At 38.7% G+C, this 23,399-nt stretch overlaps 1 protein-coding gene across 6 annotated transcripts in view; it reads left to right on the forward strand.

The window, feature by feature from the left end:
• The window catches only part of HIVEP1 (HIVEP zinc finger 1), a 179,665-nt gene that overhangs the window by 152,351 nt on the left and 3,915 nt on the right, over nucleotides 1-23,399 (forward strand). For all 6 annotated transcript variants that reach the window (XM_049883809.1, XM_049883844.1, XM_049883816.1 and 3 more), the window contains one exon: nucleotides 22,369-22,880. In XM_049883809.1, coding sequence (XP_049739766.1) covers nucleotides 22,369-22,880 — 512 coding nt within the window. The remainder of the gene's footprint in view (nucleotides 1-22,368; nucleotides 22,881-23,399) is intronic.

Raw genomic sequence — 23,399 nt, forward strand, 5'->3', positions numbered from 1 at the left:
CAGTCTTTTGGTTTATTTCCCCAAAGTTAACAAACATTAGTGTCTGGTCCATTGTGTTCTTTATGATATATGTGTGTGTGTGTGTGTAATCATTACTGCCGTAGATGAGTGCTTTAAAAAGATGTTCTCCAGGTTGCTATTGTCTATCTATCAAAGTTGTATTTCTAAACATATGAGAAAAACAGAAACAAACAAACCACAACAAGAAAGACTGGAAATACTGAGTGTGTGTAGGGAGGGTGGTTTGCACTGACGTCTCCATGGAGCCCACCTTTCGGGAGTTTCCTAGGTCTTTGTTGGTTCCAGTCTCCCAGCAGGGGTTCCTGTCTGGCAGGTGTGACAGGGCAGGTTGCAGCTCACCCAGCTGATCAGAAAGATAATTTCCAGATGCATCTTTAGGGAAGCTGCTTGACAGAAATTTATCAAAACATGTACTTTTGAAAAATTTAGTGCTGTATTACAGACCTCTTTTTCCTTCATGAATTGAAATTCACAGAAAACAAAGGGGTTAATTTTGTGTACATACACAATTTTACTGAATATTGGAAAAACTGATTTATAATGAGTGGGGACTGTGTCCAGTAGGACGTAAATTAAATAGAATTTTGAAGGGCATTTATTTAATTTGCTGTGTGAACATCAATCATATGTCTGCTCTGGAGTCTGAGGGGAAACCTTGGTGGCGTAGTGGTTAAGAGCTATAGCTGCTAACCAAAAGGTCAGCAGTTCGAATCCACCAGGTGCTCCTTGGAAACTCTTCGGGCAGTTCTACTCTGTCCTATAGGGTCACTATGAGTCAGAATCCACTCGATGGCAAGGGGTTTAGCTTGGTTTGGATATACTAGGCACTAAATATAGTATAAAAATCCATTGCCGTCAAGTTGATGAGTGTTTCCAAGGAGCAGCTGGTGGATTTGAACTGCTGACCTTTTGCTTAGCAGCCAAGCTCTTAGCTACTCTGCCACCAGGGCTCCCAATATAGTATAATGAGTATAATGTTATTAAGTAACATATAGTAGCAAAATAAACAACATCACAAAGTCATATATGAATTAAGTTTTTGGAGTAGTTAGCAAGTCCTTGTTCTGGTACTCACTGAACGTGTGTTAATAGACAAGTCTCTTCCTTTCTAGATTTTCCATCAGCAGAATTTCTGATTCAGTAGTATTAGTGTTTAGGGGTAGCCCTAGGAGGTAAGAGGGTCAGAAAGTAATTTAAAAGGACTTTCATTAGCAGGAATCCAAAGAGAGCAGAGTGGTCTGGGCCTTTTTTGGTGCTGTGGCTATTGAAAAGGATGCCGTTGTCTTCTGTCCATTTTATGTTTTTTCTGTGACTCTAGAATGTCAGCCATGTTCATCAAATATATAATAAACAAAAATTCATTGGCAGGTTTCCAAACTGACACTGGACTGCACTTCAGGAGTGTCTAGACACAATACATGCAGAGAGATAAACATTATTCTCTCATTATCTCAGGGAAAAAAAAAAAAAAAAATGAATCCCAGCACCTCCAGAGTCCTTTTGGGCATGAGGCTCTTTCCAGGAAGAAATGAAGGAAAAATCCAGGGAAGCCACTCTGTGTGTCTTCCCACCCCCAACATTCCCAGCCCTGGCATGAAATGTGGTGTGATCAGATTAAAATGGAGCCAAATAGTTTTATCTACCTCCCCCTAAAAATAGAGAGAGAGAGAGACCTGATGACATAATGGTAAGCTCGGCTGATAAAGGTTGGCAGTTCAGATCCCATCAGTCACTCCTTGGAAGCCCAAGGGGCAGCTCTGCTCTGTCCTGTAGGGTCACTATGAGTTGCAATTGACTTGATGTCAACAGGTTTTGGATACATACACACAGTGTTTTTTTTTTAATTGTTTATATTAAATTACATACACAGAAAATGAATTCAGGATATTTCCTGAATATATATGTTAATGAAAAACTTTAAATATTTATAACTCTTTTACACTTCCATAGTGTGAAGTACAGTATCTTTAATGTGAAATTAAGAGTATTCAGTTATTGGTTTACACTCTCCTTGGAGACTGCATTTATTATATAAAGTTTTTTTATGCCTTTACCAGTAAACTTTGAGCTCATGTACATTTATATGTCGGCTTACTGACTATAATTCGTTGTCGACCTTTCAGGTCATTCTACAGTTAGAGCTTTAAAATATGACATTTGGACTATTTAGCGTTGATTCAGGAACTGGTTGGACCTGAGCTTGAATCTTAAGCCCTGACACTTGCAAGCTGTGGGCCTGCCACTTTAAAATAATTAACTGCAGTTTTCATTTGTTTTAATCACTCACTGAGAAAAAGTCTAGTCCATAAATTAGTCCTTGTTTTAATTATGATCAAATTGGTTTTGCATGGTGCTAAGCTAGTTTCTCTCATACTATATAGATGCTAGAACCACAGTGGAGCCATTTAGTCTTAGTGTGTACAATTGAAGAAGACTTGTTGGACAGAAGCAAAAAACAGATGCAAGATGAGAAACACATTTAGGTGGCACATTTTTAAATTTAAAACATGTATAGGTTCGGGTAGATTTGGGAAAAATTTCTTGTGTTTCTGAGTTAACCAAGAGAAGTGTTGGACTTGATTTCAAGAACACAGTGCTTATCAGAAAGAGAAGTCTGGATTTGGAGTATGAGGACAGTGGGGAGGTGGATGTTGAACAAGCTTGTCTGAGTGAGAGAATATTAGTATCAATGGAGTAACATAAATACAGGCCCTGGAGCACTGGCAAATAATTTTTAACACATTTTTTTCTTAGATAATTATACTTTTACAAAAAGTTGCAAAAATAGAGTTCCTGTATATTTTTTACCCAGCTTCCCCTTACGTAATCATCTTAGATAACCATAAAACATTTTTCACCAATAAAAAAGTTCTTGGTTTAGTATTATTAACTAAAGTACAGAAATTACTCAGTTTCACCAGTTTTTTCACTAACATACTTTTTTTTTTTTTTTTTTTCCTGTTCCAGGATCCATTCCTGGATCTAGTCCACATGCATTTAGTTGTCATGTCTCCTTCCTCTCCAGTGTGTTCCTTAGTATCTTTCAGAACATTTCTCAGTTTGGCCGTGTTCTCAGGTTCGACCAAGGTTGTGGATTATTGGGAAGGATGCCACAGCAGCAATAGCTTTTTTTGCGTGTTGTATCAGGGGTATGTGATTATCAATATGGATTATTGTTGTATGAACCTTCCTCACTTGGCAAAGGTGGGGCCTGCCAGGATTCTCTACTGTAAACTTACTATTTTTCCACTTAGTAATTACTGAATATTTTGGAGGAAACATTTCAAGACTATGCAAATATCCTATCTTGGTGGATCTTGTCTGTGGTATTGTGGTGGTATAATGTTGATTTTCTGTTTCCCTCATTCCTTCTACATTTATTAATTGGAATTTATCTGTAAGGAAAAGTTACAGGTTATTCATTTAGATGAGTATTTTTGAGATATAATCCAATATTGTTATTATTGTGTAGCTCAAGTTTTAACGTTGGCCGTTGGGAGCTCTTTGAGGTTGACTCCTGTGCTTTTTTGATATGCCCCATCTTTTTTTTTTTTTTTAAGTTTTTTACTTTGTGGTACCACAAGATGCTTCAGCCCTGGAATCATCCATTTCTCCAAGGAGTCCTGGTTCTCTTTACTGGAGAATGGTATTTAGAGACCAAAATCTAGGCACTAGGTGTGTCCGTTATTACTGACCTGTCATGGCTCCTGGGCCCTCTGAATGGATAGAGCTAGACAGTATGTGTACGTATACTAACTCAAGCATGCAGATGTTACACACCTGTATTTATTCTGTATCTCTTTGTCTATATATATTTATGTATGTGTATACATAAATAAAAACATTAATTCATATTGATATCTCCAGTTCCAGTCCAGTGTTTATTCTGGCCTTCTCCACTTCCTTCTTTTATTTTCTTTTCCCCATTATTCAAAAATTTATACACAAATTGTTTTGTTGACACTAGTTTCAGTCCCCGCATTGTGTCCGCACTCTCCCCCTTTCCCTTTCTACCTGGAGTTCTATATGGTCATTTGTCCAGTTTTCCTGTCCCTTCCTGCGTTCTCATCTTTGCTTTTGGGCAGGTGTTGCCCATTTGGTCTTGTAGACTTGATTAAACTAAGAAGCATATGCCTCACCTGTCTTATTGTTTGTTTTATAGGCCTGTCTAATCTTAGGCTGAAAGGTGGACTTCAGGAGTGGCTTCAGTTCTGATTTAGCAGGGTGTCCAGGGATGTAGTCTCGGGGGTTCCTCCAGTTTCTGTCAGACCAGTAAGCCTGGTCTTGTTTTTGTGTGTGTGAATTTGAATTTTGTTCTACATTTTTCTCCCACTTTGTCTGGGACCCTCTATTGTGATCCCTCCCAGGTTGGTTGTAGTAGGCAGGTATCATCTCTTTCTTCTGCACTTAGGCTGGTGGAGGCTGTGGTTCATGTAGTCCATTAGTCCTTCGGACTCATATTTTCCTTGTATCTTTGGTTCTCTTCGTTCTTTTTTCCGGATGGATGGGATCAGTACATGTATCTAAAATGGCCGATTGGAAGCTTTTAAGACCCTGGATGCTACTCACCAAACCAGAATGGAGAATATTTTCTTTATGAACAGTGTTACGCCAGCTGACCTTGGATGTTCCCCTAGTCCATGGTGCCAGCCCTCAGCCCCAGTAACTCGGTTCCGCAAGGCGTTTGCATGTGTCTAGGAAGCATCTACGATTTTACCTTGGTCAAGTTGTGCTGACTTCCCCTTTATTGTGTGTTGTCTTTCTCTTCTCCAGAGTTAGCAGTTTCCCCTTGCCACCTCTGCCCTCCCTCATAACCATCAAAGGTTGTTTTTTCTGTGTGTAAACCTTTCCTTGTGTATTTATAATACCAGTCTGATACAGTATTTGTCCTTTTTTGATTGACTTATTTCACTCGGCATAATGCCCACCAGATTCATCCATGTTGTCAGATATTTAGCAGACTCATCATTGATCTTTATCATTATGTAGTATTTCTTTGTGTGTATGTACCATAGTTTATCCATTTATCTGTTTTGGGGCATTTAGGTTGTTTCCATCTTTTTGCTATTATGAAGAATGCTGCAGTGAACATGGGTGTGCATATGTCTATTTGTATGATGGCTCTTATTTCTCTAGAATATACTTGGAGGAGTAGAATTGCTGGATCGTATGGTGTTTCTACTTCTAGCTTTTAAAGGAAGCGTCATATCGTTTTCCAAAATGGTTGTACCATTTTGCATTCCCACCAGCAGTGCACAAGAGTTCCAGTCTCCTGACAGCCTCTCCAGTATTTGATATCTTCTGTTTTTTTGATTAGTGCTGGTAATGTCAGGGTTAGTTGGTATCTCATTGTAGTTTTGATTTGCATTTCTCTAATTGCTAGTGATCTCAAGCATTTCCTCATATGTCTGTTCGCTGCCTGAATCTCTTCTTTGGTGAAGTGTTTGTTTATATCATTTGCCTATTTTTAAATTGGATTTTTTGTCTTTTTGTTGTTGAAATGTTAGATTATCTTATAGATTTTAGAGATCAGACTCTTGTCAGATATGTTGTAGCCAAAAATTTTTTCCCAGTCTGGAGGTACTCTTTTTACTCTTTTGGTGAAGTCTTTCGATTAGCATAAGTTTTTGATTTTTAGAAGCTTCCAGTTATCTGGTTTCTCTTCTGATGTTTGTGCATTTTTAGTTATGGTTTATATAGTACTTATGCCATGTATTAGGGCCCCTAGCATTGTACCTGTTTTTTCTTCCATGATTTTTATCATTTTAGGTTTTATATTTAGGTCTTTGATCCATTTTGAGTTAGTTTTTGTGTATGGTGTGAGGTATGGGTTCTGTTTGATTTTTTTACAGATGGACATCCAGTTTTGCCAGCACCGTTTGTTAAAAAGACTGTCTTTTCCCCATTTAAAGGTCTTTGGGGGCCTTTGTCAAATATCAACTGACAATAGGTGGATGGATTTATGTCTGGGTTTGTGATTCTGTTCCATTGGTCTGTGTGTCTTAAGTTGTACCAGCATCAGGCTGTCTTGATTATTGTGGCTGTGTAGTAGGTTCTAAGATCAGGTAGTGTGAGTCCTCCATGCTTTGTTCCTTTTCTTCAGTAATGCTTTGTGTATCCGGGCCTCTTTCCTTTCCATATAAAGTTGGTGATTAGTTTTTCCATCTTGTTAAAGAATTCTGCTGATATTTGGATCGGGATTTCATTAAATCTGTAGATCATTTTGGGTAGAATTGACATTTTTACAGTGTTGTCTTCCTGTCCACAAGCATTATATGTTTTTCCACTTACGTAGGTCTCTTTTGGTTTCTTGCAGTAGTGTCTTGTAGTTTTCTTTGTATAGGTCATTTATATTCCTGGTTAGATTTATTCCTAAGAATTTTGTCTTTTTATGGCTGTTATAAATGGTATTGTTTTCCTGATTTCCTTTTCAAAGTTCTCTTTGTTAGTGTATAGGAATCCAACTGATTTTTATATGTTGATCTTGTATCCTGCTACTTTGATGAATCTATTAGTTCCAGTAGTTTTCTTGTGGAATCTTTGTTCCCTGTGTATAGTATATCATCTGAGAATAGTGGTAGTTTTACTTCTTCCTTTCCAGTTTGGATGCCCTTTATTTCTTTTCTTGCCTTAAATTGCTCTAGCTAGGACTTTAAAAAAAAAAAAAAACCACTGCCCTTGAGTCACATGATGTTAAATAGGAGTGTTGATAAAGGGTGTTCCTGTCTTGCTCTCGTTCTCAGGGGAAATGCTTTCAGCCTCTCTCCATTGAGAATGATGTTGGCTCTTGGTTTTGTATGGATGCCCTTTATTATGTTGAGTAATTTCCCTTCTTTTTCTATTTTATTGAGAGTGTTTTATCAGGAATGGGTGTTGGACTTTGTCAAATGCCTTTTCGGCCTCAATTGAGACGATCATGTGTTTCTTATCTTTTGTTCTATTATGTGGTTGATCACATTGATTGATTTTCTAATACTGAACCATCCTTGCTGAAAAAATGACATGGAGGTGGCATCCAACTTCCAAACGGGAAGAAGAACCGAGATCAACAGCCCAAGGCGGATTCTTATGAGGCAGAGGTCAGAAACACCTCCTCTCTCTGCCATCTTTACTAATTCTGATAACAACTGTTCCTTCCACAGCACTCTCTACGTCTCTGCTGGGTTCAGTAATTCATTACAAGGGCCACACAGAACTCACAGACAATAGTCATGATTATGGGATTTATTAGGGAACTAAAACCAAACCAAACCAAACCCAGTGCCATCAAGTCGATTCCGACTCAGCAACCTTATAGGACAGGGTAGAACTATCAGGTTATAATTCAGGTTCAGGAACGCTTAGGATACAGTTCTTCCATCAGGACAGCTTCTTCCCAGTCGTGATTGTAGGCATGCCTCTCTGGCCCTCAGTCTCTGCCTTGCTCAGGCATGTGTTAGACAAAGCTTTTTAGCTCTGCCCATAAGTGATCAGAGGCATTCTACTCAGGCAGCAAGCCTCCTGCCCAAAGGCACTCAACTTTCTTGCTCCATGGGCCAGGAAGCGCACTGCATCGTCCCTTGCTGGCCTTTCCTGCCACCACTTCTAGCCATCTTCAGGGTTACAGCTCTCTCTCTCTCTCTCCTTTTTTCTCGGTCTTCTGGTTCCAGGAGCTTCTTAGTGCAGGGATCCTGTGCCAAAGGACATGTTGTCTGCTCCTGACTATTCTGTGTTCTTCCTTAGTGGAGATAGGATCCTCTCTCTGCTCTGGAATTGGCTTTCTTTTAAGGCAGAACTAACCAGTCCCCGTGGTGGGTCACAGTTGCCTTATTTGCATAGTCCCACCCAATCACTTGGGTGGTAGTTATAAGGCCATGGTGCTAAAAGCCACGTAAAAGTAATCCATCTCACTGTGCTTGTGTACCTGGTATGAATCCTACTTGGTTATGGTGTATTATTTTTTTTAATATGATGCTGAATTCTAATGGCTAGAATTTTGTTGAGAATTTTTGCATCTGTATTTATGAGAGATATTGGTCTGTAATTTTCTTTTTTGGTGGTGTCTTTCCCTGGCTTTGGTATCAGGGTTATGCTGGCTTCATAGAATGAATTCAGGAGTATTCCTTCCTTTTCTGTACTCTGAAATAGTTCGAGTAGTGCTGGTATGAGCTCTTCTCTGAATGTTTGGTAGAATTCTTTAGTGAAGCCTGGGCTTTCTTTTGTTGTTGGGAGTTGTTTATTACCCCTTCAGTCTCTTCTCTTATTATGGGTCTCTTCAGAGTTTATATCTCACTCTGTATTAGTTAAGTTCTACTTCCTTTTTTTGTTAACTTCTTTCTCCCACCGTGAGAAATCTGGCTGTCATCTACAGTATGTTTACATGCACTGTTTGCCTAGGTTACTTAGGCCAGGACCTTTCTCCTCATCCCCTTCAATGTGGTTGTGTGATTTATTTGTAATACAGGTAATTTGTGTAGATCTACCTTTCATCTAGGGTTCCCCCACGTCCTGATTATTGTTTCATTTACATACAGTAAAATTCACTTTATGGCGTATTTTTTTTTTGTTGTTGTTGTTGTTAGGTGCTGTCCAGTTGGTTCTGACTCATAGCGACCCTGTGTACAACAGAAGAAACACTGCCTTGTCCTACAGCATCTTTGCAGTCGTTGCTACGTTTGAGCCGTTGTTGCAGCCACTGTGTCAATCCATCTTGTTGAGGGTCTTCCTCTTTTTCTCTGACCCTTTACCAGGCATAATGTCCTTCTCCAGGGACTGGTCACTGATGTATAGTCAGATGGGTTTTGACAAATGGATAGGATCATATGTTCACCACCACAGTTCAATACAGATCATTTCCAATAATTCCTCTGTGCTACTCCATTGCAGACAACCACCCCCACTACTCAGCAATCCCTAGTGATTACTAAGCTGAAGTCCTTCCCTATAGTTTTCCTTTTCCAGAGTGTCACATAAAAGGAATCATACAGTATGTAGCTTTTTGGATCTGGCTTTTTTCACTTAGAAAAATGCATTTAAGATTCATCAGAGTTCTTGAGTGAAGCGGTATCTTTTATTGCTGAGTGGTAGTATATTGACGTGGCACAGATCATTCATCCAGCTGAAATGTATGCTGATTGCTCCCAGTTTGGGGTGATTGTGGATAAGCTGCTCTGAACATTCGGACAGACAGTTTTGCACGAACATGAGCTTTCATTTCTCCAGGGTTTAATACCCGGGAGTGGGATCTCTGGGTTATAGGGCAGATGGGTGTTTATCTTTGTAAGAAATTGTTAACTTATTTTCCGAGTGGTTTTACCACCTTACATCTCCACCAGCAATGTGTGAGTGTGCGGTTCCCCTGAAACCTCGCCAGCATGTGGTATGGCCAGTTTGGGGGGTGTTGTTGTTGTTATTGTTAGGTTTTTGTTTGTTTATTTATTTGTTTAATATTCTTATAGGTGTACAGTGGTAGTTCATTATGGTTTTAATGATGTGATTGATGATGTTGAGCATCTTTTTATGTGCTTATTTCCCATCCAGATATCTTCTTTGGTGACGTGTCTGTTCAGAAATCTTTCCCATTTTTTAAATTGGGTTGGTTGTTTTCTTATTGTTGAATTTTTTTTATTTATTAACTTTTATTGAGCTTCAAGTGAACATTTACAAATCAAGTCAGTGTGTCCCATATAAGTTTATATACATCTTACTCCATACTCCCACTTGCTCTCCCCCTAATGAGTCAGCCCTTCCAGTCTCTCCTTTTGTGACAATTTTGCCAGCTTCCAACTCTCTCTGTCCTCCCATCCCCCCTCCAGACAGGAGATGCAAACACAGTCTCAAGTGACCACCTGATATAATTAGCTCACTCTTCATCAGCATCTCTCTCCTACCCTCTGTCCAGTCCCTTTCATGTCTGATGAGTTGTCTTCGGGGATGGTTCCTGTCCTGTGCCAACAGAAGGTTTGGGGACCATGACCGCCGGGATTCCTCTAGTCTCAGTCAGACCATTAAGTCTGCTCTTTTTATGAGAATTTGGGGTCTGCATCCCACTGATCTCCTGCTTCCTCAGGGGTTCTCTGTTGTGCTCCCTGTCAGGGCAGTCATCGATTGTGGCCGGGGACCAACTAGTTCTTCTGGTTTCAGGATGATGTAGGTCTCTGGTTCCTGTAGCCCTTTCTGTCTCTTGGGCTCTTAGTTGTCGTGTGACCTTGGCATTCTTCATTCTCCTTTGCTCCAGGTGGGTTGAGACCAATTGATGCATCTTAGATGGCCGCTTGTTAGCATTTAAGACCCCAGACGCCACATTTCAAAGTGGGATGCAGAATGTTTTCATAATAGAATTATTTTGCCAATTGACTTAGAAGTCCCCTTAAACCATGGTCCCCAAACACCCGCCCTTGCTCCGCTGACCTTTGAAGTATTCATTTTATCCCGGAAACTTCTTTGCTTTTGGTCCAGTCCAGTTGAGCTGACCTTTTCCATGTATTGAGTGTTGTCCTTCCCTTCACCTAAAGCAGTTTTTATCTACTAATTAATCAGTAAAAAACCCTCTCCCTCCCTCCCTCCCTCCCTCCCCCCCTCGTAACCACAAAAGTATGTGTTCTTCTCAGTTTATACTATTTCTCAAGATCTTATAGTAGTGGTCTTATACAATATTTGTCCTTTTGCCTCTGACTGATTTCACTCAGCATAATGCCTTCCAGGTTCCTGCATGTTATGAAATGTTTCACAGATTCGTCACTGTTCTTTATCGATGCGTAGTATTCCATTGTGTGAATATACCACAATTTATTTACCCATTCATCCGTTGATGGACACCTTGGTTGCTTCCAGCTTTTTGCTATTGTAAACAGAGCTGCAATAAACATGGGTGTGCATATATCTGTTTGTGTGGAGGCTCTTGTTTCTCTAGGGTATATTCCGAGGAGTGGGATTTCTGGGTTGTATGGTAGTTCTATTTCTAACTGTTTAAGATAACGCCAGATAGATTTCCAAAGTGGTTGTACCATTTTACATTCCCACCAGCAGTGTATAAGAGTTCCAATCTCTCTGCAGCCTCTCCAACATTTATTATTTTGTGTTTTTGGGATTAATGCCAGCCTTGTTGGAGTGAGATGGAATCTCATCGTAGTTTTAATTTGCATTTCTCTAATGGCTAATGATCGAGAGCATTTTCTCATGTATCTGTTAGCTGCCTGAATATCTTCTTTAGTGAAGTGTGTGTTCATATCCTTTGCCCATTTCTTGATTGGGTTGTTTGTCTTTTTGTGGTTGAGTTTTGACAGAATCATGTAGCTTTTAGAGATCAGGCGCTGGTTGGACATGTCATAGCTGAAAATTCTTTCCCAGTCTGTAGGTGGTCTTTTTACTCTTTTGGTGAAGTCTTTAGATGAGCATAGGTGTTTGATTTTTAGGAGCTCCCAGTTATCGGGTTTCTCTTCGTCATTTTTGGTAATGTTTTGTATTCTTTTATGCCTTATATTAGGGCTCCTAAGGTTGTCCCTATTTTTTCTTCCATGATCTTTATCGTTTTAGTCTTTATGTTTAGGTCTTTGATCCACTTGGAGTTAGTTTTTGTGCATGGTGTGAGGTATGGGTCCTGTTTCATTTTTTTGCAAATGGATATCCAGTTATGCCAGCACCATTTGTTAAAAAGACTATCTTTTCCCCGATTAACTGACACTGGGCCTTTGTCAACTATCAGCTGCTCGTATGTGGATGGATTTATATTTGGGTTCCCAATTCTGTTCCACTGGTCTATGTGCCTGCTGTTGTACCAATACCAGGCTGTTTTGACTACTGTGGCTGTATAATAAGTTCTGAAATCAGGTAGAGTGAGGCCTCCCACTTTTTTCTTCTTTTTCAGTAATGCTTTGCTTATCCGAGGCTTCTTTCCCTTCCCTATGAAGTTGGTGATTTGTTTCTCTATGACCTTAAAAAATGACATTGGAATTTGGATCGGAAGTGCATTGTATGTATAGATGGCTTTTGGTAGAATAGGCATTTTTACTATGTTTAGTCTTCCTATCCATGAACAAGGTGTATGTTTTTCCACTTAAGTATGTCCTTTTGAATTTCTTGTAGTAGAGCTTTGTAGTTTTCTTTGTATAGGTCTTTTACATCCTTGGTAAGATTTATTCCTAAGTATTTTATCTTCTTGGGGGCTACTGTGAATGGTATTGATTTGGTTATTTCCTCTTTGATGTTCTTTTTGTTGATGTAGAGGAATCCAAGTGATTTTTGTATGTTTATCTTATAACCTGAGACTCTGCCAAACTCTTCTATTAGTTTCAGTAGTTTTCTGGAGGATTCCTTAGGGTTTTCTGTGTATAAGATCATGTCATCTGCAAATAGAGATAATTTTACTTCCTCCTTGCCAATCCAGATGCCCTTTATTTCTTTGTCTAGCCTAATTGCTCTGGCTAGGACTTCTAGCACGATGTTGAATAAGAGCGGTAATAAAGGGCATCCTTGTGTGGTCCCCGTTCTCAAGGGAAATGCTTTCAGGTTCTCTCCGTTTAGAGTGATGTTGGCTGTTGGCTTTGTATAGATGCCCTTTATTATGTTGAGGAATTTTCCTTCAATTCCTATTTTGGTGAGAGTTTTTATCATAAATGGGTGTTGGACTTTGTCAAATGCCTTTTCTGCATCAATTGATGAGATCATGTGGTTTTTGTCTTTTGTTTTATTTATGTGGTGGATTACATTAATGGTTTTTCTGATATTAAACCAGCCTTGCATACCTGGTATAAATCCCACTTGGTTGTGGTGAATTATTTTTTTGATGTGTTGTTGGATTCTATTGGCTAAAATTTTGTTGAGGATTTTGCATCTATGTTCATGAGGGATATAGGTCTATAATTTTTTTTTTTTTGTAATGTCTTTACCTGGTTTTGGTATCAGGGAGATGGTGGCTTCATAAAATGAGTTGGGTAGTATTCCGTCATTTTCTTTACTTTGAAATACCTTTAGTAGTAGTGGTGTTAACTCTTCTCTGAAAGTTTGGTAGAACCCTGCAGTGAAGCCGTCCAGGCCAGGGCTTTTTTTTGTTGGGAGTTTTTTGATTACCTTTTCAATCTCTTTTTTTGTTATGGGTCTATTTAGTTGTTCTACTTCTGAATGTGTTAGTTTAGGTAGGTAGTGTTTTTCCAGGAATTCATCCATTTCTTCTAGGTTTGCAAATTTGTTAGAGTACAATTTTTCATAATAATCTGATATGATTCTTTTAATTTCAGTTGGGTCTGTTGTGATGTGGCCCTTCTCGTTTCTTATTCGGGTTATTTGTTTCCTTTCCTGTATTTCTTTAGTCAGTCTAGCCAATGGTTTATCAATTTTGTTAATTTTTTCAAAGAAGCAGCTTTTGGCTTTGTTAATTCTTTCAATTGTTTTTCTGTTCTCTAATTCATTTAGTTCAGCTCTAATTTTTATTATTTGTTTTCTTCTGGTGCCCGATGGATTCTTTTGTTGCTCACTTTCTATTTGTTCAAGTTGTCGGGACAGTTCTCTGATTTTGGCTCTTTCTTTTTGTATGTGTGCATTTATTGATATAAATTGGCCTCTGAGCACTGCTTTTGCTGTGTCCCAGAGGTTCTGATAGGAAGTATTTTCATTCTCGTTGCATTCTATGAATTTCCTTATTCCCTTCTTGATGTCTTCTATAACCCAGTCTTTTTTCAGGAGGGTATTGTTCAGTTTCCAAGTATTTGGTTTCTTTTCCCTAGTTTTTCTGTTATTGATTTCTACTTTTATTGCCTTGTGGTCTGAGAAGATGCTTTGAAATATTTCGATGTTTTGGATTCTTGAAAGGTTTGTTTTATGACCTAATATGTGGTCTATTCTAGAGAATGTTCCATGTGGGCTAGAAAAAAAAGTATACTTTGCAGCAGTTGGGTGGAGAGTTCTGTATAAGTCAATGAGGTCAAGTTGGTTGATTGTTGTAATTACGCCTTCCATGTCTCTATTGAGCTTCTTACTGGATGTCCTGTCCTTCTCCGAAAGTGGTGTGTTGAAGTCTCCTACTATAATTGTGGAGGTGTCTATCTCACTTTTCAGTTCTGTTAAAATTTGATTTATGTATCTTGCAGCCCTGTCATTGGGTGCATAAATATTTAATATGGTTAAGTCTTCCTGATCATTTGTCCCTTTTATCATTATATAGTGTCCTTCTTTATCCTTTGTGGTGGATTTAAGTCTAAAGTCTATTTTGTCAGAAATTAATATTGCTACTCCTCTTCTTTTTTGCTTATTGTTTGCTTGATATATTTTTTCCCATCCTTTGAGTTTTAGTTTGTTTGTGTCTCTAAGTCTAAGGTGTGTCTCTTGTAGGCAGCATATAGACGGATCGTGTTTCTTTATCCAGTCTGAGACTCTCTGTCTCTTTATTGGTGCCTTTAGTCCATTTACATTCAGTGTAATTATGGATAAGAATGTGTTTAGTGCTGTCATTTTGATGCCTTTTTGTGTGTGTTGTTGACAATTTCATTTGTCCACATACTTTTTTGTGCTGAGACATTTTTCTTAGTAAATTGTGAGATCCTCATTTTCGTAGTGTTTGACTTTGTTGAGTCGTTACGGTTTTCTTGGCTTTTATCTTGAGTTATGGAGTTGTTATACCTCTTTGTGGTTACCTTAATATTTACCCCTATTTTTCTAAGTAAAAACCTAACTTGTATTGTTCTATATCGCCTTGTATCACTCTCCATATGGCAGTTCTATGCCACCTGTGTTTAGTCCCTCTTTTTGATTATTGTGATCTTTTACATATTGACTTCAGTGATTCCCTGTTAATGAGCTTTTTTTTTAATTAATCTTAATTTGTTTTTGTGATTTCCCTCTTTGAGTTTATATCAGGATGTTCTGTTTTGTGACCTCGTGTTGTGCTGGTATCTGATATTATTGGTTTTCTGACCAAACAATATCCTTTAGTATTTCTTGTAGCTTTGGTTTGGTTTTTGCAAATTCTCTAAACTTGTGTTTATCTGTAAATATCTTAATTTCGCCTTCATATTTCAGAGAGAGTTTTGCTGGATGTATGATCCTTGGCTGGCAGTTTTTCTCCTTCAGTGCTCTGTATATGTCGTCCCATTCCCTTCTTGCCTGCATGGTTTCTGCTGAGTAGTCTGAACTTATTCTTATTGATTCTCCCTTGAAGGAAACCTTTCTTTTCTCCCTGGCTGCTTTTAAAATTTTCTCTTTATCTTGGGTTTTGGCAGGTTTGATGATAATATGTCTTGGTGTTTTTCTTTTTGGATCAATCTTAAATGGGGTTCGATGAGCATCTTGGATAGATATCCTTTTGTCTTTCATGATGTCAGGGAAATTTTCTGTCAGCAGATCTTCAACTGTTTTCTCTGTGTTTTCTGTCCTCCCTCCCTGTTCTGGGACTGCAATCACACGCAAGTTATCCTTCTTGATAGAGTCCCACATGATTCTTAGGGTTTCTTCATTTTTTTTAATTCTTTTGTCTGATTTTTTTCCAGCTATGTTGGTGTTAATTCCCTGGTCCTCCAGATTTCCCAGTCTGCATTCTAATTGCTCGAGTCTGCTCCTCTGACTTCGTATTGCGTTGTCTAATTCTGTAAATTTACTGTTAATCTTTTGGATTTCTGCATGCTGTCTCTCTATGGATTCTTGCAACTTATTAATTTTTCCAGTATGTTCTTGAATAATCTTTTTGAGTTCTTCAGCTGTTTTATCAGTGTGTTCCTTGGCTTTTTCTGCAGTTTGTCTTATTTCGTTTGTGATGTCTTGAAGCATTCTGTAAATTAGTTTTTTATATTCTGTATCTGATAATTCTAGGATTGTATCTTCATTTGGGAATGATTTTGGTTCTTTTGTTTGGGGGTTGTAGAAGCTGTCATGGTCTGCTTCTTTATGTGGTTTGATATGGACTGCTGTCTCCGAGCCATCACTGGGAAACTTGTTTTTCCAGAAAATCTCCTGACTGGGACGCTGGCTCCAGGCTCCGAAAACAATCGCTGCTTCCCCGTATTTGTTCGTTTTCCGTCTCTAAATCTGTGTTTGTTGTTCAGGGTTCGTAGATTGTTATGTATGTGATCGATTCACTTGTTTTTCCGAGTCTTTGTTGCAAGAGGGATCCAAGGTAGCGTCTACCTAGTCCGCCATCTTGGCCCCACCTCCTTATTGTTGAATTTTGAGAGTTACTTTTATATTCTAGATACCATTCCTTTTTCAGAAATGGAATTTGTAAATGTTTTCTCCCAGTCTCTGGCTTGTCTTTTTGCTCTTTTTTATAGTGTCTTTGTAGAGCATAAGTTTTTAATTTTAATAAAGCCTAGATTATCAGTTTTTTTCTTTTACAGATTGTGCTTTTGGTGTCATGTAAAAATCCTTTTCTAACCTAAGGTCACACAGATTTTCTCCTGTATTCTTCATTCTTTATGGTTTTACATTTTACATGTATGTCTTTGGAAACCGTGGTGGTGTAGTGGTCAAGTGCTATGGCTGCTAGCCAAAGGGTCAGCAATTCGAATCCGCCAGGCGCTCCTTGGAAACTCTATGGGGCAGTTCTACTCTGTCCCATAGAGTTGCTAGGAGTCAGAATCGACTCTATGGCACTGAGTTTGTTTTTTTTTTGTTTGTTTGTTTTTGTTTTGGTATGTATGTCTTTAATCTGTTTGGGGTTTTTATATAAGATGGGTATTGTCAGCACCATTTGTTGAAAAGATTGTATTTTTTCCATGGAATTGCCTTCGTCGTTGTCAGAATTCAACTAGTGACTTTATTCCAAGTCTCTCTTCTGATCCTATCTGCCTATCCTTTTGCCCACACTTTCTTGGCTACTGTGACTTGAATTGAAATCTTGAAAACTTGAAATTAGATAGTGTGGGCCCTCTAAATTTTTCTCATTTTTCGGAATTGTTTCAGCTATTCTAGTTCCTTTCTTTTTCCATAGAAATTTTATAATCAGCTTGTGAATATCTGCAAAGAAAAAAAAAAACAGGATTTTTGTTGGAATTGCCTTTCATCTGTAGATCATATCGGGAAGACATTTTATCTTAACAACATTGAGTCTTTGAATCTGTGAACACAGTATCCACTTATTCATCTTCTTTGGTTGCCTTCACCAGTGTTCTGTAGTTTTAAGCATGCAAATTCTGTACTTTTTTTTTTTTTTTTCAGATTTATACCTAAGTATCATTCTTTTGAAGGAGCTCCAGGAACACAATGGTTAAGCATTTGACTAAGAACCAAAACATTGGCAGTTCAAACTACTAGCCGCTCAGTGGGAGAAAAGACCTGGTGATCTCCTGTAAAGATTTACAGCCTAGAAAACTCTATGGGGCAGACCTACTCTGTCCTATAGGGTCACTATGGGTTGGAATCGACTCGATGGTGCTATTGAATTCCAATTGTTTATTGCTAGTATTTAGAAATAAAATTGATTTTTATATGTTGACTGTGTAACCAGTGAACTTGCTAACCTCATTTATTAGTCTTAGAATTTTTTTTATAAATTCCTTAGGATTTTCTATATAGACAATCATGTAATCTGCAAATAGAGGTGGTTTTATTTTTTCCTTTCTCCTATGTATGCTTTTTTTCCTTTCTCTTGCCTTATTGCACTGATAAGGAGTTCCAGTACAATGCTGCAGAGGAGTACTGAAAGGGACATCTTGCCTTATTCTGGGTCTTAATAGAGTATATCATTTAGTCTTTCACAGTTAAGTTTGATGTTCACTCTAGGTTCTTTGTAGATGTTCTTTATCATATAAAGAAAGCTTTCTTCTAATCCTAGTTGAGAATTTTTATCAAGTATGAATGTTGAATTTTGTCAGATGCTTTTCTCCATCTTATGAGATGATCATATGATTTTTCTCCTTTAGGCTGTTAATATGAGTTACATTGACATATTTTCAAATATTGGACCAACCTTTCATTCCTTAGGCAAACACCACTTGGTTGTGGTGTCCTATTTTTTATGTATTGCTGGATTCAGTTTTTTCATATTTTGTTCATAGTTTTTTCTTTCTGTTCATGAAGGATATCTTATTGGTCTGTAGTTTTCTTATAATCTCTGGGTAATGCTTGTCTCATACATGAGTTGGGCAGGACTCCCTTCTCTTTTACTTTCTCAAAGAAAGGTATCTTCTAATTATTGATTTCTATTTTAATTTAATCCTCAAAAAAACATACTGTTTCTAGTCATTTAAATTTGTTGGGGTTTGTTTTACAGCCCAGATTATGGTCTGTATCAGTGAATGTTCCGTGTACACTTTTAAAGAAAGTGTATTCTGCTGTTGTTGGTTGTAACATTCTACAATGGGCAGTTGATAGTGTCTTTTAGGTCTTCTATCTTCTTACTAATTTTTTTTTTTTTGATCTACTTATTCCATGAGTTACTCAGAGAGGATTGTTAAAATCTATCTATAATTGTGGGCTTGTGCATTACTTTTCAGTCCTATTAGTTTTTGCCCCAGTTATTTTAAAGCTTTGCTTTAGTTATATACAAATGTAGGGTTTTTTTTTTTTTTTTTTGCCTGTAGAGAGTTTACCCCCTTTGTTGTTCTTGTTAGGTACTGTTGAGTCGGTTTCGACTCGTAGCGACCCTGCGCACAACAGAACGAAACACTGCTCGGTCCTGTGCCATCCTTACAACCATTGTTATGCTTGAGCCCATTGTTGCATCCACTGTGTCAGTCCACCTTGTTGAAGGTCTTTCTCTTTTCTGCTGACCCTGTACTTTACCAAGCATGATGTCCTTCTCCAGGGATCAATCCCTCCTGACAACACGTCCAGAGTATGTAAGACGCAGTCTCTCCACCCTTGCTTCCAAGGAGCATTCTGGCTTTACTTCTTCCAAGACAGATTTGTTCTTTTGGCAGTCCGTGGTATATTCAATATTCTTCGCCACCACCACAATTTAAAGGCGTCAGTTCTTCTTCAGTCTTCTTATTCATTATCTAGCTTTCACATACACATGATGTGATTGAAAACATCATGGCTTGGGTCAGGCGCACCTTAGTCTTCAAGATGACCTCTTTGCTTTTCAACACTTTAAAGAGGTCCTTTGCAGCAGACCTCTTATCGGTATGAAATGTTCCTGTTTGTCCTGATACTTTTCCTTGTTCTGATGTCTACTTTGTCTGATACTGATATAGCTTCTCCAGCAACATTTTGATTAGTGTTTTTATCGTATACCCTTCTCTAAACTTTTAATCATTTTTGTCTTTATATTATGGGTTTCTTGCATACAACATATAGTTGGGACTTTAATATAGTGTATAATTGGGATTTGCTATTTATATCAAATTTGTCTCTGACTTTAGCACTTATGTTTAGATCATTCATTTTAATGTTATTGTTCATGTGGTTAGATTAAAATCTACCATTTTGCCGGCTGTTTTCTCTTTGTTTCACATTTTCTTTATTTTTATGCCCTTTCTACTACTAATCGAGTACTTCAGATGGTTCTGTTTTATCTCTTCTATTGACTTTTTATTTATACCCCTTTTTATGTTTAGTTGTTTACGTTTAAAGACTTTATAACAGTAAACCATCTTTTGTGCTGTTGTGTGTTGTACCTTCTACGTTTATATATGCTGTAGATACACAGTACGTTGTCAGTATTTTTGCTCTAGACATTCAGTTATCTTTTAAAACAATTAAAAAGAAGAAAAAAAATAATTTTACCTTCTATATCAATCAGGATTCTTCCACTTTATCAATTGTGTGTGTGTGTGTGTGTGTTGTGTGTAGATATATATGTAGATATAGCCAGATAGATAATTTCAAGAAATTGGCCCAGCTGGTTGTGGGCTGTGACTGGGCAAGTATGAAACCCTCTGAGCTGACCGGAAACTCATGGACAGCAGCTGACACTGCAGTCCACAGGTGATAACTTCTTCTTCCTCAGAGAAACCTCAGTTTTGCTTTTAAGGTCTTTCATCTGATTGGTTTAGGCCCACCCACATTATGAAGAAGAATCCTCTTAAAGTCAGCAGATAGTAAATGGAACCACATCTACAAAATACCTTCAAAGCAATACCTAGATTAGTGTTTAATTGAATAACTGGGTACTAGAGCTTTTAGAGCTTAGCCAAGGAGCCCTGGTGGCGCAAGTGTTAAGCGCTGGGCTGCAACCTAAAAGGTTGCCTTTTTCCATGGGAAAAAAGATCTGGTGATTTGCTCCCATGAAGATTTCAGCGCAAGAAACCCATTGGGCAGTCCTGCTCTGCCCTGTAGGGTCGTTATGAGTTGAAATCTACTGGACAGGTAGAGCCTGCAGAAGTGTGTAGACCCCCGAGTTTCTGTAGCCCCAGGGGTTTCACACCATCCTGCTGCCTGCACCTGTCTTTAACCAGTCCGCCAGCTCTTTCAATTGAACTTCTCTGACTGGTGTGTCCTATTGGACCTACCCTGGTGACCTAGACTTGTGTCTTCTCTCTTCCTGCAGGTACTGTGCCTCCTTAGAGCTTGGGCCATTCAGTTGTCTAGAACCTCAACTTCTTGATGGGTTTGAAAAAAATGTAAATTTAAAGTCAGAGACCATCTCTTTTTAGTTGTAAGAGTGGGAGTAGTGGTCCTTCCAACTCTCTGCATTCCAAGGCAAATCATGTAGAAAATAACAGTTTTTAAAGTAAAGCAAATCCCATGTGAGTAATGTCAGCCTTTGGTGAAATGAGCCTCTTTTTCAGTAACCTCTTTTCCCAGTCCTCTTGTGCCTTTAGGTCTTTCTATTTCCCCCCTTAAAAAATAAACAGAGAAAAAAGATCTCCTGAAAAAATTTTATTTAGCAGTACTGTGGCAATTTTAAACAAATTGAGGGTGACACTGTGATTTTAGAATTCCAAACATGAGAAAAGGCATCAGGGAGGCAGGAGTCATGTCATTTATCCATCAGTCTCCAGCACGGCCACCAACCAGTGTGGATGCTTAGTGGGGTCCAGCAAATATGCTGTTGATGATTTTATTCATTTACTTATTTCACAACACAATAAAGCAAAAGGCTTATAAAATCGCATATTAAATGAACCTAAATGCATATGTTTTGTCTTTAGCACTTTATATATAAAAACAAAACATGATAAAAGTTCTAGTCTGTTCTATCACCAAGAAATAATCACCCTTAAGTGTTTTGGTGTAGATCCTTTGAGATTTTTTCTAAAACTTATTTATGTAATACTGGAAAAAAAAAGAATAGCAAGATAAATTAACATGCACACCATTTGGTAAAGCCAGGAAAAATACCTATGGCTTATTTCTCTTTTTATATTTTTGTCTCTTTAAAAAACACGTTTAACTGTAGAATGTAGCTAAACTGTCCATGCTCAGATGTCTCCTTTATTGTATCTCGGTGATAGGGAACTAGGAAAGATGTTTTGTATTTCCCCCCTTTAGCTTTTTAAAGTTTATTAGCTTTCTGAGGGAAAGAGATGGAGCCCTGGTAGCACAGCGGTTAAGAGCTCAGCTGCTAACCAAAAGGTCAGCAGCTTGAATCTACCTGCTCTTTGGAAACCCTATGGGGCAGTTCTACTCTGTCCTATAGGGTCGCTATGAGTCAGAATTGACAGCAACGGCTTTGGCGCGTGTGCGTTTTTCTTTTTTTTTTTTTTTTTAAATAAGGGAAAGAGACTCTACATTTTGGAAGATTCAGAATAGGGAGAGATTTTAAATCCAGTCCCACATGAGAATTGTCCTAGTTAAACGTAATTGGTCCCGCATATTGTTATTTGCCAACATTAATGGTTTTTAGTTAGTGTACCCCTTTCTGTGAGGAGTGGGTTGAATCATGTCATGGAGAAAAAACCAATGGGAAAATTTAGCACCTCTTTTAGTTAAAAAAAAAAAAAAAGGCAATTGAGTATTACTACTCAGAGGACAGTTGAAGCTTATCTAAAATGCTACTGAAGAATTAAGGAGAATAATCTTGCTCACAAATAACAAACACCATCAGCTTTTTTGTTCTTATTTTCATTTGTTTAATAAAACAAAGTTAGAAAGAAATAGAGAAAAAGAACTTAGGAAAAAGTTGTATTTCACTCTTCATTTGTTAATTTTTTCTGCATAGCTAGTCTTACTTTAGGAATTTCTCAAGTGGGTTTCTGATTGTCCTTATGTAATACCCACAGGCTGTTTCACTCCTCCTTGAGGTCCTTCCTGTCCCAGGTCCTCCACACAGCCTGCCCTGGCCACGGCCCCTCTCCAGCAAGGCCTGGCTTCTCTCAATTCCTGGATTCTTCTCCATTTCATTCTCCACAACTAGATTGTAGGCTTTGTGTGGGCAGGGCTCTTGTCTTTTATATTCCTCACAGTATTACCAAGCTAACAGGAAATAAAGATTGCACTTTTTTTTTTCTCCCACTTGTAAAACATTCAGTAACATGCCCTCTTGGTTCTTTTCACTAGATGAGAAGCAAAGATTCAGTTACGAGCGGTCGGGGTATGATATTGATGACTCGGATGGCCCCGATGAGGACGACAATGAGAATGAAGATGATGATGAGGACAGCCAGGCTGAGTCCACCCTGTCCGCAGCCCCCTCCGTTGCAGCCAGCCCACAACACCTGCCTTCCAGAAGCAGCCTGCAGGACTCCGTGAGTGCGGATGAGGAGACCAGGATCCCCGACTGCTTCTCAGGGGCACACACAGACCCGATGGACGTTCTGCCGAGAGCATTGCTCACCAAGATGACGGTGCTTAGTACAGTGCAGTCAGACTACAGTCGGAAGACAAGGTCTCCCGGGAAGACCAGGCAGCGTGCTACAAAAGATGAAGACGAGTCCATCACATGTGCAGACTCTTCCAGGTCGCCTGAAGCTGCACCCAAATCCCCGTGTCATCAGATGTCTGTGGACTACCCTGAACCAGAAGACGTCCTGAGGTGCTCTGTGGCAGGAAAGGCTGTTGCTTTAACACAGGTAAGTGATCTTTTTGTTGTTGATGTTTTTTTCAATCTATGGTATGTGGGGAACCTAGTGATTTAGGAGGGGGCAGTGATGGTTCAGTGGTAGAATTCTTATCTTCTCACCTTCCATGCAGGAGACCCGGGTTCAATTCCCAGCCAGTGCATATAATGTGCAGCTAGCACTCATCTGTCAGTGGAGGCTTGTGTGTTGCTCTGATGGTGAGCAGGTTTCAGCTGAGCTTCCAGACTAAGACTAAGAAGAAAGGCCTGGTGATCTTTTTCCACAAATCAGCCAGTGAAAACCCTGTGGATCACAGCAGCCCAATCCCGTTGTGCATGGGGTTGCTGTGAGTTGGGGCCAACTCAGTGGCAGCCAACAACAATGGCTTAAAAGAATAGTGTGCTTACAAATGAATGAGTGATGGCCAGATAAGTTTGTATAACTTTATATTGTTATACAATATATTGTTGTATGTAGGAGCAAAGGGCGTTTATGCCCTGTCCCGGACTGAATTGTGACCCCCAAAAATGT

This window comes from Elephas maximus, chromosome 1 (genome assembly GCF_024166365.1).
Source record: "Elephas maximus indicus isolate mEleMax1 chromosome 1, mEleMax1 primary haplotype, whole genome shotgun sequence".
Lineage (NCBI taxonomy): Eukaryota > Metazoa > Chordata > Mammalia > Proboscidea > Elephantidae > Elephas > Elephas maximus.